This window comes from Plectropomus leopardus, chromosome 9 (genome assembly GCF_026936395.1).
Source record: "Plectropomus leopardus strain MGB_pleo_1.0 chromosome 9, ASM2693639v1, whole genome shotgun sequence".
NCBI classification, from domain to species: domain Eukaryota; kingdom Metazoa; phylum Chordata; class Actinopteri; order Perciformes; family Serranidae; genus Plectropomus; species Plectropomus leopardus.
This window is the reverse complement of record NC_142184.1, coordinates 23,432,668-23,449,670: the sequence shown is the minus strand read 5'-3', so window position 1 is coordinate 23,449,670 and position 17,003 is coordinate 23,432,668. Positions and strand designations below refer to the sequence as shown.

At 39.9% G+C, this 17,003-nt stretch overlaps 1 protein-coding gene across 1 annotated transcript in view; it reads left to right on the top strand.

The window, feature by feature from the left end:
- The first annotated feature begins 8,118 nt into the window (after positions 1-8,118).
- cntn3a.2 (contactin 3a, tandem duplicate 2) overlaps positions 8,119-17,003 on the top strand; it is a 44,469-nt gene continuing 35,584 nt past the window's right edge. The window contains exons 1-4 of the mRNA XM_042491759.2: positions 8,119-8,741; positions 11,243-11,380; positions 12,045-12,180; positions 16,257-16,432. Coding sequence (XP_042347693.1) covers positions 11,326-11,380; positions 12,045-12,180; positions 16,257-16,432 — 367 coding nt within the window. The 5' untranslated portion in view covers positions 8,119-8,741; positions 11,243-11,325. The remainder of the gene's footprint in view (positions 8,742-11,242; positions 11,381-12,044; positions 12,181-16,256; positions 16,433-17,003) is intronic.

Below are 17,003 nucleotides of genomic sequence, written 5' to 3'. Positions count from 1 at the left end.
CATTATCGATATCTACTTTAATCACTAACATTGCTGTGTCTTCCATGCCACACAAATGTAGATTGTGACACCACAAAAATGTAAAATAAAACCTCCATGCTTAATTAAAGAAATTGCTCCTCCAAACATAAATAGTACAATAGCAACCATAGTTACATAGCAACAACAGGCTGGAAGTTGACTTCACTGGCTTGAAAACTACTTGTAAAAAATGTATATTTTCAGATTTCTGGTACAATAAATTTGGCACACTTTGCTGGTTGGTATTCAACTTAGAGACAACTTATTTTTGTGAGGCTGCCTGTTTGTTTTAACAATTGTCCTTGCTGAAAAAATTGCTGCTGCATCAGTTATAAACACTGTGAAATTATATAATTTAAAAGGGGCTTCTCAATAAACATATTCCACACGCAGGGAAACTGCTTTAGCAAAGAGAAGCAGTGGTCACAAGTAGACCCTCAATAACGCCGACTACAAAACACTTAACAGGACATTTGCTTAATAACACTACAAACCACAGCCTCTGAACGACCATCGAGTTAAATCAACACCTCTGACAGCCTCGAGCACAACTGACCACCATGAGCTTCAACAAATTTGTCTGTATTTTGTTGTTTTCCCATTGTGTTTAAAAGCATTTATTTAGAGCTCTTACTGTACATTATCTGTGTCATTTTCATCGGTTTATGTGCCATTTTTACTGCAATCAATCTATATCATTGTTGCAGTAAATTACTTGAGCTACCTTGATGTCATTAATGAAACTGTGGTACAAATAATCAGTAGTATCCTCTGTTTCACAGCAGAGCTATTGTGAGTGCTGGTAAATTATGATCCAGATTATGACCACATTTCCAATAAACCATATAGCTTCCTGTTGTGAGGGAGAATGCTACCGTCTACTCCCCCTAGCATCACTCTGCATGAGTTTGTTTAATAGAGTGAGATAATGCTGATAATGGATAGAGTCAGTTCTTCCTCACTCACACCACCATCTGTTGTTGCGAGAAAGCTTCAGTTCACTTAATGCTTTATGAATATTGTCCTGTCCATCCTTTGTGCCATCAACCCATCTCTTTGTGCTATAAATGTAGAATAATAATATAGAATTTCTGTACATATTGAGTCACAATGTAAATCCACTAAAAATCATGCAGAGGCATCCAAATTCTTGTGTTTTGTTTGGTTGTTCTGGATCATGTGTGGCTGTGTTGTTTCTGCTTTGCTGAGTCTGTCTTGTGAATGTATCTTTTTCTTGGGTCTCTCTCGAAAGGGAGATTAAATACAGATTGATTTAAAAAAAAAGTGCAATCATCTCAAAATGCTGTCAACAATAGGTGATTCATAGTAAAATTCTACATGTATGCAGCACTTTTACTGTAATTCATGAAAAATTAGGCCAACAAATGATGCCAACAACTGCAGCTCCTTAAATGGCCACTTGAGGCTTGTTCTTGAGGCTTGTCTGCCAGTCAATCCCTGCAGACCCCCATGTTAAAATGCCCAACCTTACAGCAGAAATACACATGTTTACAATTTGGTACAAAAAAGGCTTTGGGCCCTATAAGCTATTTTTACCATTCCTGACAACTGTGAGGCTATTTTTTATGTAACTCACCCATTTAAATTTTATTAATATTAATATTAAATTAAGTTATGCATACTTAAGGGCAGGTAGCTTTGAGTGACACCCTGCTTGTGAGTTGTTGCTTCAGTATGTGAGGCCAATGCAATTGACTGAATAAAATAATGGACTACCATGATGTCACCTATTGGTTTGTGGACTTTTGCTTTGAAGCCTTGAGTTTCCCATTTTAACCATTGCCAAATTTTTTGGAGCCTAATGACCATAGTAGAGAACGGGTGGCTCTTTGAAGGAGCAAGGGGTTTATCCCACGCCGAGTACACTATCCAAAGACAGCCTGTATATCAAAGTAGCCTGCCCTTAATTATTCCTAACCTTAAGCCTTATCAGAATGTAAACATGTGAGATCCCCCCTATACAGTTGTCATAAGTGCTGAAATTCAGCTTCTTTTTTTTGTACCAGGTCGTAAACATGTCTACCTCTGCTGTAAAGTCGGGCATTTTAACACGGGGGCCTATGGGGAACTCTGTTATGGAGCCAGCCTCAAGTGGCCATCCAAAGAACTGCAGTTTTTGGCACTTCAGTGTTGGCTTCATTGTCCAGCGCCTGTGGTTGCTGCTTGGTGAGATCCAACCTTTCTCCTCCGTTGCTCCAACCTCTTGCCTAAATATGGTCACTTCTGGCTCCAAAAAAAACAAGATGGCAATGGCCAAAATCCCAAACTTGAGGCTTCAAAACGGCAGACAACAAATGATGGCTTACATCATGGCAAAAAGGTCTGTTATTTTATACAGTCTAAGGAAGTGATGCATTTATTATAACAAGGACACATCAAAGTCATGAAAAATACAGGTTTAATTCAATATACATTAACACAGATAGATAGACAGACAGACAGACAGATGGTGCATCTCCCTACTGAACTGACTGGACTCACCCCAGGTCAGCCCTCACGAGCTGTTTTCTAATTGCAGGCTCTTCTGTAGCCAAGCAAATTTTTTATTGACCTACAGGAGGATTTATCTCAAAGTGGATCTTTCCCGTCATTAGCCCTTAGCAAGGCCTCCCTATCAGCAGCAGTAGAGAGTAAATTCTTGATCCTCCCAAAGTAATGGACCTCCACAGCCATGGAACTGCAGTGTGCAATAAAAGGTATGCTGGCCCATTAGTCTTCTATGCAAGGCTGTTGAAAATAGCCTGGCTAATGAACTAAGGCTACTAGAAACATAAAAAAACCCCAAGAAACCAAGGAGTGAAACTTCCTGAGTTAATATAAGAGAGAGAGTGAGAAAGAGAGCATTTTTATGAGCATCTGTGTGATTTATTTAAGTGAACTGCAGACAACACCCAGACTGTTTTAGACTGACAACTATGTCGGTGAGAGATGTTTTTATGTTCAGATGTATTATAGAATAGAGCAAAGGGGTATGAAAAAGGAACAGGATTTATGGTTTTTGAAAAATGATCACAACAAAAGTGAAAGAGATGTAAGTTTACATATTTGAAGCAATAGCTGCTAAATCTTTCATGAAATAATAAAGTAGGCAATATAGTGTTTCCTCCAGTCCTGACAATTTGACAAATTGTCAAATTACTTTCCATTTACAAGTGACATTTCTACCTGTGTGTGTGTGTATGTGTGTGTGTGTGTGTGTGTGTGTGTGTGTGTGTGTGTGTGTGTGTGTGTGTGTGCGTGCGCACACATGTGTGCATTCTTTTTATTCAAGAGCCTCCACTTTCCACTCTTCAAATGCCACATTTTTCCCCACAAAGCCCGAGGAATGTCTTTCAGGTGTGCAGTCAGGAATTGAGCAATGTTCTGTGATGAAGAAACATCATAATTAACATCTTAAATCCCATTTGAGGTGTGTGCATTTGAGATTTCCTCTGCTACTTTGTGGCGGAAATTGCTGTGTTTCACTGTCTGTTAACCAACCTGCAGAGTGAGCAAATTAAGCGGCAATGTTTTCCTCTGCAAAACTGGGTTAAACATGGGGGTCGCTGCATTGTGCGATAAGCACAGATCTTGCAACCATTCGCACTTTTCTTTGTGCTCTTTCAAAATTAGACAAGCTAGTAATACGGGAGAATTTACATTGAGTCCTCTGAATGGTTGAGAAATAAGACCTAATGACTTTTGCAGCTTAACACACGCATTTAAGGCACAATGCTCATTGCCTCATAGACACACACATAGCAAAGTGCGCTCACACTCACACACACACACACAATAAAGGAAGTAATACCTTCAGGGGGTTGCTATTAAGATGGTTAATCCGTGGGCGTCAAGAGGAGCAGGATAAAATATTCCTGGAGGAAGCTTTTCACAACAAGCTCCTAGGATCAAGTGCATGAATAAATTACAGGCATAATTAAAGGAAATGTCAAATGGCTGCTGTATGGAGCATTATTAACGATGCCCTGGCCATGTTGGAGGAACCTGGGCCTGAAATGAGCATGATCAATGTAGGTTTAATGGGGCTCCTAGTCAACTGAGGGACTACGGGACCTACATTAATACAGTTGGGCTTAACTGAGGCCCAGAACACATATTGACCTGGTGCTGATGTACGCAAGGGTAACATGACTGTGGTAGTAAAGAAGACGGATTCAGTGTTTGTGACTTATAGAAAGAGACACAGAAAGAGAGAGACAAAGAGTAATGAAGGGAAGTCGAGATAGTATGTGTTTGTGTGTGTGGTGTGTGTGCGCTTGTGAGTGTGTGTGTGTGTTAGTGAATGAAAGAGGGAGGAAGAAATTGGAAAGAGTGCAGTTTCTTTCCAGTCTTGTCATGGGAAATACATCCTTTCACCATGAACCAAAGCTGTCAGCCGATGCTTATCAAAAAACACTGAAACGTCAGCCTTCTGCAACTCAGTAGCAACCCAATTTCTTTCACTCGGCAAATGCAGTTTTGAATTATAGTCAAGTCCAGTGAAGTAAATTTTCTTTATAGAGCACAAAATCACAAATTTGTCTCAGAGGGCTTTCACAATCTGTACAACATACAACACATTTTATTTATCCTCAGACTCTCCATTCTGATAAGAGGGGAAAACAAGGAGAGGGAAAAAGAAACCTCGGGGAGAGCAAAAGAGTTAGAATCCGTCTTCCTGATAGCTGATGTTTATGGACAAGAATTGAATTTTCAAATTTCAAAGTAAAGAAATGTAATCCCAATTTTAAGTAAATAGTGTAAAAGTAAAAGAAGTGAGGTAAATATTTCAGTAGATATTAACTAAGCATTTAAGGCAAAATGTAAAAATGTTGGTGGGAGGGGCTTAGGACAGAGAGGGGAGAGCTGCAGGAGGAGGGTGTATTTTTTAAATCATTCGTTTTTTGCCTTTTTCAGATGTCTGCCTACCCCAGCTTTAACAGTGGCTTTGTTCTATTCGGTAACAGCATCCTGCAACTGAAACAGCGAAATTAAATTCAGCCGTCTTTCATTTCATTATTTATATCCATGTGTTCCCTACTGTGACATGTCAAATTTTCAGTGAAAAGGGCCAATTAGAGAGGGAGGAATGCCACCAATATTAATATCATCAATTTGTATTTGTGTGTTTTAAACCGCAGGTACCTGCTGCATTACATTTCCATAACAACCAGGTCCATTTTTTTGTGCAGTGATTGGCGGGGTGGAAAACAGGTTCAGTTGTACCCACAACACTTCAGTCTCCTCCAATCACAAAACTAGTCTGAGTGATGTCACTTAGCCCACATGCATGCCCCACTCGCACACAAAAAAGAAGCAACACTCACACATTTTTGAGTCATTTTAACACCCCACTCTGCAGCTCGATGTTTTCAGCTACTTGCAGCTCATTATACTGGTTGCCTGGTACATGTATGCTTCAGTCCTGATGGCTCTTACTGACCCCTCATATTATAACTGGCAGCCAGTCCTATCTCATAATCTCACACAACCTGATTTTATGCTGCCTGTCTGGTGAGAAATAAACAGCTTGCAAAAGTAAACAAGAGACTGGCAAAGAAGGTGACCCAGGCCCATTTTTCTCAGGAGTTTGTTTTGAAGACTTTATGCCCCCTAGTGATCAGAAATGTCTTATTGCTACTTTAAAACAATCAAGAAAAGCCAGCCATCAGCATTGAAGCTACACAGGCTGTCCTCGCTAGCACCTGGAATTTCTAGTATTTTTTAAATTTTAGTCTTTAGTCTATCTGAAAAGCTGAAACATGTTCCTGTCTACATTGTTATGAAATAATACTAGCTATGTACTGTATATTAAAACCTTGTCATTTTAACTTATTATTTTGTGTGCATTTGAAAATATGTTCTATTGGCACCTGCTGTCAAAGTGTTATATATTTTCTCTTTATCTGTTTGTATGTGTAAATAAAATAATTGTTGTTATGTTTTGCTAAAATGAATGTTGCTGTCCTACAGCTGAAGATACCAATTTAATACTTGACAGAAAATCACAGTATGTTTCAGTTTTTCAGAAAGGCAGCTGATTAAAGAGACCCTCTGCGAAAAGATCCAGCTCATCTTAATTATTGGTATAAAACTGGAAGGAGCTGCAGGAAGTATTTACTTAACCACTGTAAACTCCCGTTTTTTAAAGTCTCTGGAAACATAGTTTCAAGTCTTATTTTTGTCTCAGTAATACTGAATTATAACCACTACATGCTGTTATAAACAAAACCATTACAGTTTAAAGAAAAAAAACCATTTGTAGTTTATCATTTGTTATCATTTGTTTTACACTCAAAAACTCAGTTTGTCTGTGTCTTTATTACAATAATGTCACCACATTATAATTCACATGTTGCTTTATAGTGATTGGTACATGGAATAAAGTAATGCCACCTTTTTATGTCCTGCTGATGGTTTAAGTCATAAAAATGCTGCAACTAAAAATTAATACGACCTTTATTCATGAGCCGTTGATGTCTGAGACTGCTACAGTTTGCAACTCAAACTCGGTGCTGACTAAGGTTTGAATGATGTTCAAGCACTATCAAGACAGAGTTGGACAGAAATCTGCAGCCACCCAACATTGTAAGGGGTTTAAGTTAGCACTCCACCCCAGGTGTCTTATTTCTATCACTGCCTATTTACTTAAGCCCCGCCCCCGGGCGCCATGAGCCAATCACATTTCGTGCAGCTACATAACGCACTAGCACGTCCTGCGCATAGACCTCCATGGAAAAACATCTGAAATGTTTGATATTCCTGCGGTTTTATTTAAATTTATGCCGTTATAACTTAAAAATAGTCAAACAATGTGAATGGGTGAATGCAGCACTGACGAAGTTTCCTGAAAGGCTAGAGAATGGAGTGTATTTAATCCGGCTCACCAAAACCTCACATAAACAGAGCAAAGTGTCTCCTTTAGATGAAGCTGTGTGGCAGGCTACAAAGTTAGCTCAACGTAAAGAAGATAAACGAACAAGGATGTCAAGGTGAGGCAACATCGTTTTAGCAGACTTTGCAGCAAAGTCACAAGTATATGACCTCATATATGTTGACAACATCTTGTATAATGTCACCTTACAGCAAGCTTTGCTAGGTAACGTTAGTTTATTAACAAAACCAAGTTTTTTTTGTTGTTTTTTTTTAACGCTAGCTTAAGTTAGCTAACAGCTGCTAACATTATGGCCAATTTCAGCTTTGTAACATTAGGTCATCGTGTTATCTGTTTAACTTAGTCTCAGTATTTTTGTTCTGAAGTGACTGGACAGCAAATGGGTTGTCGTTAAAGCCCACCCAACTGAAAACCATTTCTGTTAACTTAGCTGTAACGTTGCAAAGAAAGCAAAAGCTGGCTAATGCAAACACTGAGGCATAGTGAAGACCCTTTTGATGGGTGAAATAAGGAGCTTCTGTCCCCAAAAGCTCTGTATAGCATCTTTGGAAATGTCTTTGACACTGACAGCTGCCATTGTTAGTTAAGGCTGCGCCTAATTTTTTTCCTGGTACTGAATGCCAGTTTTTAATTTTCCCGGTAAATACAAAAATGAGATGTTAACTGGTGTTAGTGGGTTTTTTGTAAAGTCAGAAAAGTGCTATACAGTATTTGGCTGTTGTTTTATTTTAGTTTAATCTATAAAGTAGCCCTCTTCTTAGTCATTCTATCTAAACCAGGGAGAAATGCCCTTTAATAGAAAATACAAATGAACCCATACACCAGTGATACTTACCAACCACTTTCTAGTTCACAATGAAAATAAATTGATTCACAAAAACAAAATGTAGATAAGGTGCCAGAGTCCAAAAGCATCAAATTAGATCTTGTTTGAATTAAAAAAAAAAAAAACTGCCAGGAGAAGTTACCCCAGACACCCCACCAGAGGTCTGGGCTAAGCCCCCCAATGTCCTCAAATCCTAGAAACGCCCCTGCAGGCTGCTGACTGGATATGCTTCTTAGCGAAGATGAATGATGACAGCAAACGTCGAAAGGTTGAAAACACGTAATTCTTTTTTTACATTCAGTAATATGTTTGTTTATTAGCTGGTCCCTGAGCCTCTGTCATTTTTCAAGTGTGGCACCGGAACAAAGCAAGTGAGTCTCCCTGCCGCACACTGCTGAATCGTGGAGGTTTCTTTGTACAATTGCGGTGTGACGCAGGGGGGCGCAGTTCTCCGCCAGGTGCGTCTTCCTCCCTCCCGCACCTTCCCATCCCAGCGCTGCTGCTTCTGGCTGCTCCATCTCTCCTCGCCGCCGTGCAGCCCACTTCTTCTTCTTCGCAGGGGGAGCTGACTTGATGCGCATAATAAATCATCTCTGCAAGATTCCCTTTCAGGCCCAATTTCAGACCTACGCGTGTTGGATTTAGGAGCGTAAACACAGGCGAGAGTCGAGCCTCTTAACTGGGGATGTTTCAAATGTGATTCAGCACGGCAAACAACGTGGGTGTTGTGTGTGTGTGCGTGTGTGTGTATGTTTTTTTTTTTTGGTGGGGAGTGGAGGAGAAGGGGAGAGCAGCGATATGAAACGCGTGTGTTTATGCCTCCTGCGTTACTCGTTATCTCTGACTGACCACCGGCTCAATTTTTCACCTGTATGAACGACCTTGCGATTGTGACCGATTTTTTTCCTAAAAGGGGTTTCCATGGAGGATCAATGTGTCGCTTTTTCCGTAAGGGCTGAATTTGGTTCCTGCTGGTCTCAAGATATTTCAAGATAAGAGGTAAGACAAAAAAAAAAGCCCATGAGCGCGCTTGGCATTTGTGAACGTGCAGTAATACAGAAAGCTAAATTATTTACTTAGTGATATTTATATGTTAAAATATTTATTGAGGCTCACATGTCGGCGATGCTGTCCCGAATTGGCCAATCAATTCCTAATGCCGTTTATTTTATGATAATTGTTTAGGCTGGAGTAACGTGACGTGCCCTCCCAACTGCAGCCAATTCCACCACACCGCTTAGTCTGAATTTTAAGGGGCATGCACGCAGATAGACACTTTGATATTGTGTTTTAAATAAGGAGTTGCTTTGTGGCTCAGCCCTTTCTTTGTCAAACTGATGCTGTTATACTCACATGGCGGCATATCAGCCTATAACTGCTCCTACCTGGTGTGGTGCCAGCCACACTGCAGCCTGGCTTCACTTCACCTCTGAAATGTGTTGCTACAGGCCAACAAAAACACATTTTAGGGGCTAAATCATCCTCTGGTGGAATTGCATGCATGGTGCTTGTGTGGACAAGAAAGTCAATATATTCAAGTGTTACCAAGGACCCTCTTCCAAAAAAGCAAAGAATACCTTCAGCAAACCTTGAGAAGTGTCACGGCAATGATTGGCTGCATGCCTCCTGAGATACAATAAGTGTAAAAGGCATACACACAATTTCTTCCCTGCAACATTCACCAGGTAATTGCATGCTGGTATGCCACAATGTCAGCTGGAATATCTGTGATGAATGCAGCTAAGGCCTTCAAAGTAAGTACACTCCCACTCTACCAGCTGGGCTATTTGTTCAACCAGCGTGTTACTTGGATGCAGGCGGAGTGTGATGGAGGTGGTAGATATCGTGATTATACATTATTTAACCCAGTGGTGTCTTGGTACAGGAAGGTACCCTCCGTTATTGAGACTGATTCACCCTGTGAAGCTTTTCTCACCACCTTCCATCCCCATCATCGTTAGCACCATTATTCATGGGTGCAAGCTGTGAGTTTGTGTGTGGGTGCCTGCGTTCTTCATATCTGCATGTGTGTGAATATTCTTATACAGTACACAGAGCACTAAGCTCTGTGTCACATGACTGAGAGAATTCTGAAAATCACTGTTTTGCATTTGTAAATGATTTATTGGATCTGCATTGAAAAAATGGGAACACATTGCATCAGGTGTTACACAGTGCCATCCCTGACAGAACCCCATTACAAATGCAAACCATAACATGCAAAGTCGACAGTAGTGTAATACCCACTGTACCTTCCACACACCAATCCTCAGTCCCAAGGTGCCAGCAGTTTTCACACTGTGGGCCTATCACTGAGGTATGGCATGCAGGACTCGTCTTGAGAGGAAGCGTACCAATCCAATTTTGCAGACTTTGCGGGGAAGAAAAAGGACAGAGCAAACATGAAAGGTAGGAGAGAAAATTCTGGCTGAGACCCCACATGTCTGATTTGACATCCAGGCAGCTGACAAACAATTAGACCCTCCTTAAGTAGCGCTCTGAACCAGGCTCGCCCCGGGATTAGACCACAAATGAGCCGCACATCATGGCTTATGTCCCATAAATGGAAAGTGTGTACGTGTGTGTGCGTATGCATGTGCGTGTGTGTGTGTGTGGAGGCAGGGTGTTATATGTGTTCCACAAGGCGAGAAAGTGAGTTTGATTATGTAGGTGTGTGTGGGTTGTGTGACATTTAGCAGATTGGTGTTATTATCTGTCCCTGCCCTTAATATATCTTGAACACCTCTTGAAGAAATTTGTGATTCTGTATGTGTGCCGGGGCTGCTTTATTCATGTGCATGCTTTTATGCAGGTACACAATATTGTACACCGATCTGCATACACTCTGTGTGTAACTGCCGACTTCACTGCTGTGTTATTGCCGCTTCTCCGTTGTGTGTATGTTTGACATTTCATAATTGCATCATTACTCGCTCAGTCTCCTCCTGCAAGAAGTGGGTGCATCGCAATTTGCAGCACATGCTACGAGCAGACAGACACACTTGCCCTTGATTATGGACCTGGGTGGAATGGCTTCCTCATCAGGCTGTCTTGATTCACCCCAGCATGTGGGGAGACACATGCTGCTGTGGGTGAATCTAATTGATTGGATGGCACCCAATTCCCAGGTCCAAGTCTCCTCAGGCAGCCAGAGTGAATCCGTCCAAGTGAAGGATGAGCTTAGGCGTTGGTCGCCCCCCTAATAGATTGGCATGGGCTTCTTCCCATATGCCTCTGGTATCACCCTCAGACATCTTCGGGTACAAGTTGGCCAAAGCACAGGGCACAGAGTGACACTGCTTGGATCTTCATTGATCAGAAATGTGAGAATAGACAGAAGTAGGCTAATGAGACACATCTTGCACCAAAATCATCCAATTTTATCCCTTGTCTTCTCCTCATGGGTGTTGAAATGACATAATGTTGAAATCAATATAAAAAAATATCCGGGTTTTGCTGAGTTGTTTTGATGTTTTACAACAAAGTTCTTGTTCCAACAGGTCAAGCTCCCCTCTCTCGGAGAACACGAGTGCCATTTCAAAGCTTATTGGATGAAAGTCTCATTTGCCCTTGGCTGCCAAAGATGACGTTGCCATGGAAACAGCTTCTACTGTTATCAATCATCGACTGTCTGGCAGGTAAACCACCTTTTATATATGAGTAATGATTCTTTCACATTTGGGCATTTACAGTTGCAGGGATGATAGCTTAAGAGTCGAAAATCATGTCAGTGTCAGAGATGATAGGATGGGCCAGGTTTAAAGGGACACTCCTCTGTATTGACTTGCATTCACAACACAGGGACAGTGCTCTCAATCTTTCTCCTAACTCCTCTGTGATTGAAGCCTGATAAAGAGGCATTGATTTCCTTGTCTTTATAACACTTTTCTTCACTTGATTAACAAAGAAATACAGCAAATATGATACCTCAGTGGCTTCTTTAAAATTAAAATTTAAAAAAATTTAAAAAAGATTATTTTTCTTACATATAATGTGCAACAATTTCCCAATGAATAATTATATTTCATCAAACGGAATTGGTTTCAATAGCTACCAAGAGCTGTTGATATTATTCAGGTTATTCTTTTAGAAGAATCTGCAGTTTGTGACTCAAAATAATTGAAAACACATTAAACCACTTCTTATGTTTGGTAATGTCCAACCTCCTATTTTGAAAGAGCCTCACAGGTAGACCAAAATCCAATTTCTTCCAGACAAAAAAGGGAGTTATGGCTTCTGAACTCTGTCAGAATGGCCTTTTTCTCTCTCGTTAAGCTCAGGCTGTTACTGTTTTTGTGACAGATTGTCTGGACAGTGGATCATACCATGGTCCAAGATGGAGGATGGAACCGGGTGACTTGTTTATTCCTGTCGACTCCATAGAAGAAGAAGCCACTCTGACCTGTGATGCAAAAGGAACGCCACCTCCCCAGTACAGGTAAGAGCACATTCAAATTTAGGCCTGTGTAAGCATTAAGATAAAGATCAATTTTTGAGATATTCAGTTTGTTTTAACTATTAAAATAAGTGAAAATCAATCATTTCAAAATCTGTCTGAAAAATTGGATTTAAAAAATATCCAATTTGAAGCACAAAAACGCAGTCATTTAGTAAAAAGTAACCTTGTATTGCCTTTTTTTGTACAAACTTAGCAGTACTCAAGCATAGAATCTGCAACACATGCTCTTTCTCCTTTTTCTTCTCTTCACTGTCATCACTGAAAGCATTTTCTGAGCTGTCAGTGTCATGAGAAAACCTTCTTTAATGTAAAGTACTATGATCAATGTGGGAAACATTACTTTTGGGTGTGTGAGTACTTAAAAAGCGTGAAAACGAGTTAAAAATGAAAAATCTTTCTTCTGTGCGATATATATGTAAAGCCCATCGCAGTCATTCACAGTGCTTTAAATAAGGATATATAAAGATTTTTCAGTAGGTTTATGCTTGCTCCCCTTTCCATTTTCTCCACATTAGACTGAAATGACGTTTGAAGCAGTGGCGTTATTATGGCTTTACTAATTCATATTGACTAACACAATGCCAATCTGCCTCTTGTCTCGCCAGATATTATCTTAGCAATACACGTATAGCATCTTAATGCATCTTTAAATCTCTTTTTATAAAATGCTGTAAGACCAATGCAGGTTGCTAGACTCCAGTTGGCACCAACAGGCATTGATTACGAGTGTCTTTGGCGTTCGACAGTGGAATTACTGCGGCACAGCCAGCACAGACGAGCTGAATGATAGCGGTGTGGAGTACGTGCGCTCATTATTTCAGGCTTTTCACATTCCCCGCCTAAGACCAGGTATTTCCATGTACTGATTAAAGGTGAGATGAGCATGTTTAACGTGGTGTCTTGTCAAGCTGGCTGTGCAGGGCTCTGCAAGCCCTCAGCACCTCTCTGGATCCTCTCTTGAAGTGTAAATAGGCTCACACTGCTCCCTCCCCCCTCCTCTCTTTTCTCCTTTCCTCTGCCAGTCCTGTCACTCACAAAGAGACGAGACTTCCATAGTATGCACACTGTAGCAGCATAATAACTCATGGGAGAAAGCCACATCTTGTATGGAAAAGCATAATATCCACAGCAGGTCATAAAAGTGATGCAGTTTTTTGAAAAAATCTAAAAAGAGTGTGACTTGCTTAACCTTTACTTGACCTGAGGTTTGAAACCTGTGGCTCTGGACTGCAGGATGATCCAGAATATAAGAGTCTCTCCATGGTCAGATGGTCAGACAACATGTGCTCATAAAATGCGTCTCAAGCGGAGTAATTCGGTTTTGGAGTTGCTATTCAATCACCTGCCTAGTGGTCAGGCCATCACTGAAAAGCAGAGGCACTTCAGAAGGGGTCAAAAAGAGGTGAAAACGGTCAGCTGAATGTGCTGGAGAGGAAACAAACATGCATGTATCACTAGCTGATGCAATCATTTAGGCATTCATCATACAGACACTCTCTTAAACTGTATAACCTTAGGGTCAACATCAATACATCCAGAAACATGGCTATCAAGTATAAGTGTCTAGAGTATGGCAGCGAGCACTCATCGACATTCAATAGTTTTCGATATTTTTTTGGAAATTATTTTGGAGGTCAGACTTGAAAGCTTTTGGAAAGTTGGCCATTATGGCCTTCACGTCTTTCATTTCCACTTAAGGGAAGTAGAATAGCAGAATGTGGCTGAAGGAAAGAAGTTGTTATTTGCTATGCTTTGAGAAAAATGATGGAACATTCTTGAAAAGTGCTCTGTCCTTGAACCCATCAATGCTCCATTTTTGAATAGCATTTAAAAAGAGATAGAAGAGCGTTGTGGTGGCAGGGAAAGAAAGTGCTGAATAGTGGGTCTTATTTAAATCAATGAATTAACCTCGTGTTTTTAAGAGTTCTTTCAGGTGCTTCATTTATTTGATAGTGCAATCCGAACTGGATGGGCAAAGTATTATTGTTTTAAGTTCCCACACCTGCTAAGTGTGGGAAGGATGTAATGGAAGGTGAAAAGGAGTGTAAAAGCCATCCTTTGTTACATCAGCCCACTGTTGCCTCTTGCCAAGTGCTAATGTTTTGTCCTAATGGGAAGTCAAAGGTGGAATAATGTCACATTATGTAAATATAATGTGACGGAGAAGAGGTGATTATGGCTAAGACTGATGATAATATCTGGGATGGCTTCTAAAACCTTTATCTTCTGTTTCTTTTAAATAGCAGAAGACAGCTTTGTGTATGATACTCTAAGATTAAACTTTAATGATCCCTGTGGGGGAAAATGGGATAGCTGCGACAGCAAATAGTGGTAGAGGAAAATAAAGACAAATAGAATAGAAAAATATAATATAAATAAGAAATGGGAATTTAAGGGTTATAAAATCAGGTAACCAATAACAAAAGAGCATGTTATACCATTATGGATTACAGAATTACTGCATTACAGGAACAAAACAATATGCTCCAATAATAGAACGTGCAGAATATGAGTAGTAGCATGAAATTAGAGCTACTCTCATACAACGTTTGTATGATATCTAACAAATTAGTGCTCCACAAATAACACTATGTACTTCACGTAAAGTGACGTTGGTTGGTTGGTTAGGTTTATTCAAGTAAAGTTGTTTTTGGAAGGTTTAGGACAAGAAAAATGGTGACGACGGTACCTTTTACCAGTCCCTCCAGTTTGTTGCGATGGCAGCAATTAACAGAAATTCAGTTTTCAATCAAAATTCAATCTCTGGAAATTCTGAGTGACCTTGCAATATTCTTTAGTCACCACAACTATATCAGAAATTTGACTATTTAAAGCAAGCAAAACTTCATGCCCAAGTGGTAAAACATGAGTATGGATGAGATCATGCTATGCTGTGTTAGTTCATGCTAGTCAGGCAAAGAGCAGGAGGAGAGCATCTCACAGAGACCGTTCTTTATGACATAGTTTAATTGCAAAAAAAAAAAAAAGCATGTAAACATTGCAGCATGCATCACAATTTTTAGAAAAGCAGCAGTGAAATTTCAGACTTCAACAATCCCAAAAGTAGCTCATGAAACCCTGGAGGGATTGCTTGTAATAACTCACTCCGTAAGTTCACTTGATTCACATGGTTATGAACATCAGTCTCCTAGGGGAAAGTCCTGTGTTATTTGACCAATCCAGCACCCCAACCTACCTCCATACACAGTTTTGGTCTTAATATTCCTTCTCCCACTGGTATATTGGTTACATGATTCCAGCCTTCCCAATTATGTGGTGCAATACTTTTTGTAGGTATGTAAATGTGCAGTGCATGACAACAGCCTGCTTGGTGATAAGGAGAAAATCAAATATCACAGTATTTTTGACCAAATGTCTTGATATCAATATTACAACAGTATTGTAGGCTGACTATTAGTACTTTGCACAAAAATAAATATTTGAGAGTTTTCATAAATAATCAGTAGTGTGGATATAATTACTAAATGGGTAATGACAAATATTCAAAGAGCGAGTACAATCTTGTAGGTTCAGAAAATAACATCCCTTTGCTGTAATACAGCCTATAAAATAAGGAAAAGGCAACACTTAATCTAAGACAATATCTGGTCTCAGATCTTGATCTTGATATAATATTGATATATTGCTCAGCCCTACATTAAATCATTAATGACTTTCCGTTAGTAAAAATGTGAGTTGAAGAATATCTGTATATTTACATATAACAGTTATAAAACATTTGCCAGCTTTTTCCAAGTTACTTTTTTGACTTTAGAAAGTACTTTTGTAAGAAACTTTGTCAGGAAGTTGAAGCACTGCAGGAAAAGAATAAATGTCAATAATCACAACACTTAACTTCTTGCTGTTCCTGCTTCAACCTGCAAGCCTGTGAGTTCCTCGACACCAGCACAAATGTACAGTATATTATTCTTGCCTCGAGTGAGTTACTTCAGTGAATTGTGGTCTCCACTCACCTCCTGTCAGACCACCTTGGTCGGTAGAAAGAAATGGACAGTGCGTTTTGCCAGGGACTGATGGTGTCTTTGCCCTCACAGATGGTCATTGAATGGGACTCTCATAAATCTGGGCCTGGATCGCCGGCGGCGTCTGTCTGGGGGCAACCTCATTATAAGCAGTCTGGACCGTTACCAGGATGTAGGAATGTACCAGTGTATGGCGTTCAACACTGTAGGAGCTATCCTCAGCAGGAGAGCAAGTTTGCAGTTTGCCTGTAAGTTGAAGTCAAGTCAAGTTGTGTGTCACTTTTTAAAAATGTTTATTTTGTTTTTCATAACAGGGTCATGCGTTCAATAGCCTCAACAGTTTGTTGTTCAAATAAACTCTCAGCAAACATGGCTTTCATTATATTGTAATGAAAAATTATTCATTGATTTGACAAATAATGACAGTGCTTCAGTGGGCCTTATTTACGACTGTGTGTACACACAAATCTCTGCTTAAACTGTGTGTGCTAGCATTTTACGCACAAATCCAAGATTCATCAATATTTTCTTACCTGAAAATGTTTACACTCTGCAAACAAATATAGAACTGCCTCAGAACACACAAATGATAAACTATGAAATTGAAACCCTTTCATCCTCAACAACTATCATAATTTAAGTATTCAGTACTAAGAACTGAGTTTTTCACTGCTAGCTTACAATGGAGTCAATGAGAATGTCCATATTGAAACACAGTATGGACACAACACATACAACAGTTTTGGTTTTCATTGTTTTTATTGACTTGGTCTATTTTAATAGGCTATAAAAACCAACTTCTAGTAGCATTAAATTGCA